The sequence below is a fragment of the Camellia sinensis genome, chromosome 8, assembly GCF_055761805.1.
Source record: "Camellia sinensis isolate YWXY chromosome 8, ASM5576180v1, whole genome shotgun sequence".
Classification (NCBI taxonomy): Eukaryota; Viridiplantae; Streptophyta; class Magnoliopsida; order Ericales; family Theaceae; genus Camellia; species Camellia sinensis.
Window position 1 is genome coordinate 157,483,178 of NC_138968.1, and position 6,273 is coordinate 157,489,450.

General features: G+C 34.5%; 1 protein-coding gene across 1 annotated transcript; it reads left to right on the forward strand.

The window, feature by feature from the left end:
* Nucleotides 1-2,581: 2,581 nt before the first annotated feature.
* On the forward strand, nucleotides 2,582-3,736 carry LOC145796726 (large ribosomal subunit protein uL6c-like). Its single transcript, XM_082881887.1, has 2 exons — nucleotides 2,582-2,889; nucleotides 3,336-3,736. Exons 1-2 carry the CDS (start codon nucleotides 2,657-2,659, stop codon nucleotides 3,670-3,672), a joined length of 570 nt encoding a protein of 189 aa, XP_082738013.1. The 5' UTR covers nucleotides 2,582-2,656; the 3' UTR covers nucleotides 3,673-3,736.
* The last annotated feature ends 2,537 nt before the right edge of the window (nucleotides 3,737-6,273 follow it).

Consider the following 6,273-nt stretch of genomic DNA (forward strand, 5'->3'; position numbering starts at 1 on the left):
TAACGGGATCGAAATCTGATTCCACTATCAACCAAATAAGTTTACAAACGATTACAAACGAGACACGAATGGTCTCACAAAATCACCTTTAGGTGAATTCCAAATAGTCACAAATAAATAAGAGAAAAGACCTCACCAAATAGATGAATCAAAATCTTCGAAACCAAAATTGTAGAAGATCCAAAATAATGAACCAACACTAATCGAAGATGCCCCAAACCGAGCTTCAAAAAAATCAAAATTGAACCAATATGTAGAAGCCCCGCATAGACCAAAACCCACCAAATTGATTTAACAATCTGTAATACCCGCCCGAACTTCGGAAAAGCAACAACCAAAATGTATAATATTTTCCGCAGCACTCTGTCACCGGACCAAAGATAATATATATATATATATATTGAATCTTGGGTTTTGAAATCAAATCCTAATTGTTACTCAATTGAATTACGTCTCCAAAAATTAGATATAATATATTAAAATATATTATATCTAAACCAAATCAAATTAAAATTCTTTAACAAACCAAAACTAATTGGGTCCCACACTCCAATAATAAGAAGGTATATCCTAACAGATTTGAACAGTATAACATCATGTATTGTTTTCTGGGGAGGTTGATTGTTGAAACATGAATTGGGTTTTTATGATAGGTTCCTAATATGAGTAGGGGATTTTTTTGGTTTTGGTTTTGATACAATGAAATGTTGTTGTTGGGATTTGTTTGGTGGTGTTCAATGCATGTAAATTTTAGTTTAATCTAAATTTCGGCGTTGAATTCCACACAAGGAAGCTCAAAGTGCTCCGGTGAACTGGGATAGCCTGCGAGACAAGGAACAATAAGTTAAAAAGGGAGAGATACCTACCCCAAAAAAAAAGGGAGAGAGAGTGAGGTAGAGAGACAAAGCCAATTAGGGTTTGGTATACCTAGCAGGGGAGAAGAAAGAGCCTTTTCCTTATAGAGAAAGCTAATTAGGGTTTGGTATACCTGGCATACTTGTGAAGCAATTCGTTACGCACATGTGAGACATCTTTTCTCTATCTTAATTGGACTTGATGTCAGTTAACTTGGCCTTCTTCTGACTTGCAACGTCTTGGTTGGCCTTAGAAGATTTCCAAACCAAGGAAGGGCCAAAGTTGCCTGGTCCAGGTCTTTCACCTAGACCAGCCTCATTTGTGCCCACTCCATCTGTTGTCCGCAATTCCAGCCCAGTTATGCTTGCACTCCACTTTCTTGGTATGCTGCATGTTTCGGGCTGAGCCTAATCTATTGTGCACTACGGGATTTGCTCTGTACAATTGGGCTTGGCCTAATTCCAAGCCTTGTATTCTGGGCTATACCAGCTTGGTCCAGCCAACTTCACTTGTATTCTGGCCTAATTTCAAGCCTTTGGATGAATGGATTTCACATGAAGAGATTTGAGGTTGAATTTTATAAAAATATTAGAGGATAGTTATTTTTCAAAATATATATATATATATATATATATATATTAGAGGATTAGTTATTGCAGGTAAATGATAACACTGAAGTGGAGGATTGAACAGAGGTATGTTTCATGTATTTTGCTTAGATCATGTACAAGTAGAATCTTTTACAGAATGATTTCAAATAACTATTTTTGTGAAATTATGTGAAAGTCATTGTTATAGAACTTTCAAATTCATTCTTGATATCTAAATCTAAATTATTACATTGACTTAAAGGGCTATACTCCTCAAATTCTTGGCATCAAATCTATTCATTTCAAATCCATAAATCCAAAGGGAGCCTAAATGTTGTGGACATATGCTATTAGATGTTCTTGAACTTTGAATTTGTTGTCTGTCAATTTTTTTCCTCCTTTTTTGGGACCAAGGTTTTATGTAACACATACATTTGTAACATAGAAAAAAGGATTGAATGTTTTGTTTTGTTTTTGTTTTTTGGAACAATATTAGTTTGCCTTGATGAAAAAATGACCAATGTTGAGAAAATCCATGGATGGGTCTTCATCTTTATAGTTATTGTTTGATTAGGATTTAGGGTTTAGGGTTTTCATCTTTATAGTTAGTTTGGTTTAGTTATTGTTTGATTATGATTTGTCACAATGGTAGAGTTTAATCACACCAACTTTCACTGGTGTAGTTTAATTTTGATTGGCTGATGATCAAATGATGTTTAGTGGATATTAAGTTGCACTTTTCTATGAGTTCTAAAAAGTGCTAGAGCAAAGGCTGGATTTAAATCTAATGTTTGTGTCATTTATACAAAACCTATTGGTCCACCAAGAGTAACAATGGTGTGAAGAATCCATAGTTTGGTTTTCATTTTCTTGGGTCCTAAATTCCATTTGTGTGATTGATCATTGTGTTATAATAGGACAAAAATACCACATTGTTTTGTCTCTCTCTTCTTCTTTTTTTATTATTTATTTTTAAGCTGATGACTTAAAGTTGTTTGATAGATGGTCTCTCATGTCTTTTGTCTTGAAAACTAGCATGCAGAAAAGATTTCATGTCATAGTTATTTGGCCAATAAAACTGGTTTTTCCAAATTTATTCTGAAATTTTGAGCTAAATCTATTTCTTTGGTGACGGCAACTTGAGATCTATATTTCTGAGTGAAAGAAATGGGATATATGTTTCCACTGTTCCTGTCACTCATGCTGGTTTTATGAGGAAGACTGTGGAATGTAAAGAATCGAGAATTGGGAAGCAACCAATTGAAGTTCCATCCAATGTGACAATCACAATGGAAGGTCAGGGTTTGAATGTAAAGGGTCCTCTTGGGCAACTTTCAATTGCTTATCCACGAGAAGTAAAGGTTGAGAGGGAGGAGTCAGGTCTTCTTAGGGTTAGAAAGGCAGTGGAAACGAGAAGGGCCAACCAAATGCATGGCCTATTCAGGTAAGCTCATTTTATTTTTATTTTTGTGGATAGGTATATATTGTTTTCTTTTATTTTAATATTTATTGTGCGTAGATTTGATATTAATGTACCCTAATTTATTCTCTTCTTCTTTACTATTCTCTAAATTTTAAAACGTGATTTTATTTGAATTCTTACTTGGAAACTAATTGATCTTGTTTTTCTAAAAAAAAAATTGTGGATCTTTTCTGAACACCTTGTACGGTTGTTATCTTATTTTTTTTTCAATATATATCATGAATAAGGAAAAACTTTGTTAAGAAAACAAGAGATTAATGTCGACTGCATTAAGCTTTCAATGTAATTTTTTAAACAACTCTCTTACCACCTACCTGATCATTATTCAAACGAAGTGAAATTCAACGATAGGACCACAAGACGTGCTATACCTTTTTCTTAGCTCCAGTCTACTTTACTTTTGTCAGGACTCTTACCGATAACATAGTGGTGGCTGTATCTAAAGGATTTGAGAAGAGACTTCAATTGATTGGTGTAGGATATCGTGCAATGTTGGAAGGAAAGGTCTTGGTATTAAATCTCGGGTTCTCTCATCCAGTTAGAATGGAAATTCCAGCTGGCATACAAGTGAAGGTGGAAGACAACACCAGAATCGTAGTAAGTGGATATGACAAGGCTGCCATTGGTCAATTTGCTGCTTCAATTAGGAAATGGAGACCCCCCGAACCTTACAAAGGTAAAGGTGTGAAATATGCTGATGAAGTAGTACAAAGAAAGGAGGGCAAAGCTGGGAAGAAGAAGTAGATATAGATGTTATTGCCATTGTTACATTTTTGTCTGCTGTCATGCTTGTCGATCTGCATAGGCTGTATCATGCTTGTCGATCTGCATAGTGTTAGCTTTTGATAAAACTCTCTTTAGAATGAACTATATTTTGTATTGAATTTTTATCACTTATTGATTCATATATCTTGCCCATAGGCTTACATCCTTTTATATAGAGAAGGTTATACATAAGTTCAATGAATAAGATCCATGAACCTAAACAACCTTGTAATTAATTAGGTACATGAATATAATCTAGACAATGTACTTAACAAATATAAAATACATGAATATAAAAATACATGAATACAAAGAATGTATGAACTCAATGTATCCAATGCATGCAATGTATCCAATGTATCTAATGTAAATATGGCATTAATTTTAACACTCCCCCTTAATGCCATATTGTGTGACACCTAACATTTCTCTAAAAAATTCAAATTTGTCCGTTGGTAGAGCTTTGGTGAAGATGTCCGCAACTTGATCTTCAGTCTTGCAATACTTGATTTGAATCTCATCATCTTCCACAGCTTCTCTAATGAAATGATGTTTGATAGCAATGTGTTTGGTACGAGAAGGGTAGACGGGATTCTTTGCCATAGCAATAGCAGACTTATTATCACACATAATATTATCACCTTGCTTCTCACCAAAATCATCCAAAATTCTTCTTAGCCAAATTGCTTGTGTAGTTGCCAATGATGCTGAAATATATTCGGCTTCAGCAGATGATTGTGCCACAGTTTGTTGTTTCTTGGATGACCATGAAATTACGCCCGATCCAAGAGAAAATGCATATCCAGAAGTGCTTCTCATATCATCAACACATCCGGCCCAATCACTATCACAAAATCCAATTAACTTTGCATCAAGAAATTTCTCATAAAAAATTCCATAATCAAGTGTACCTTGAATGTATCTCAACACTCTTTTTGCAACCCCAAAATGAATTTGGCTTGGACTGTGCATGAACCGAGACAATAAAATTGTAGCATACATGATGTCCGGTCTTGTAGCAGTTAAGTACAACAAACTTCCAACCAAACTTCTATAACAAGATGCTTCAGCCTCTTTGCTTTCATCTTCCTTTGACAACTTTTCATTCACAATCAAGGGAGTAGCAACTGATTTGCAATTCTTCATTTGGAATTTCTCAAGAAGTGTTTGAGCATACTTCTTTTGGCAAATAAAAACACCACCATTATTTTGGTGGATTTCAATGCCTAAAAAATGATGCAATAGCCCCAAATCACTCATTTCATATTTCTTCATCATCTCCCTTTTAAAATCTCCAATCAAGTTTTCATCACTACCGGTAAAAACCAAATCATCAACATAAAGTGAAACAATGAGAATACCGGTTGTACCTTGCCTCTTGATGTACAAAGTTGGCTCACTTTTGCTTCTTTGAAAACCCTTTTCATTGAAGTAAGCATCAATTTCACTATACCATGCCCGGGGTGCTTGCTTTAGGCCATATAAAGCCTTCTTCAACTTGTACACTTTATCTTCTTTGCCTTTGACAACAAAGCCTTGAGGTTGATCAACATACACCTCTTCTTTTAATTTTCCATTCAAAAATGCTGATTTTACATCAAGTTGGTGCAAGAACCAACCCTTTTGAGCCGCCAAAGCAATGATAGCTCTAATTGTATCAAGTCGAGCCACAGGAGCAAAAGTTTCTTGGAAATCAATTCCAGGTTGTTGTGAATACCCTTTTGCCACAAGTCTTGCTTTGTTCTTTTGAATAGAGCCATCCGGATTGAACTTTGTTTTGAAAATCCACTTCACACCAATTATTTAGAATGAACTATATTTTGTATTGAATTTTTATCACTTATTGATTCATATATCTTGCCCATAGGCTTACATCCTTTTATATAGAGAAGGTTATACATAAGTTCAATGAATAAGATCCATGAACCTAAACAACCTTGTAATTAATTAGGTACATGAATATAATCTAGACAATGTACTTAATAAATATAAAATACATGAATATAAAAATACATGAATACAAAGAATGTATGAACTCAATGTATCCAATGCATGCAATGTATCCAATGTATCTAATATAAATATGGCATTAATTTTAACACTCCCCCTTAATGCCATATTGTGTGACACCCAACGTTTCTCTAAAAAATTCAAATTTGTCCCTTGGTAAAGCTTTGGTGAAGATGTCCGCAACTTGATCTTCAGTCTTGCAATACTTGATTTGAATCTCATTATCTTCCACAGCTTCTCTAATGAAATGATGTTTGATAGCAATGTGTTTGGTACGAGAATGGTAGACATGATTCTTCATCTCCAAGTTCAACTCCAAGAAATATAAGGAGTCTTAGTGATGTGTATGCAAGATGCAATTTATGCATTGTTGAACCAGAAAATTTTGAAGAGGCAGTTAAAGATGAAGCATGGAAGAAAGCAATAGAAGATGAAATTCATGTGATTGAGAAGAACAAGACTTGGGAGTTAGTGGAGAAACCGAAAGAAAAAGAAATAATTGGTGTGAAGTGGATTTTCAAAATCTCTTTTCAATGATTGAAGTTTGATGGTTCTTACCTTCAAGTTGCC

Bases quoted from the DNA above. Each gene is read 5' to 3' on its own strand.
- LOC145796726 (XM_082881887.1), top strand. From the start codon at position 2,657: ATGAGGAAGACTGTGGAATGTAAAGAATCGAGAATTGGGAAGCAACCA. The intron at 2,890-3,335 runs GTAAGCTCATTT...TACTTTTGTCAG, and splicing joins CAAATGCATGGCCTATTCAG to GACTCTTACCGATAACATAG.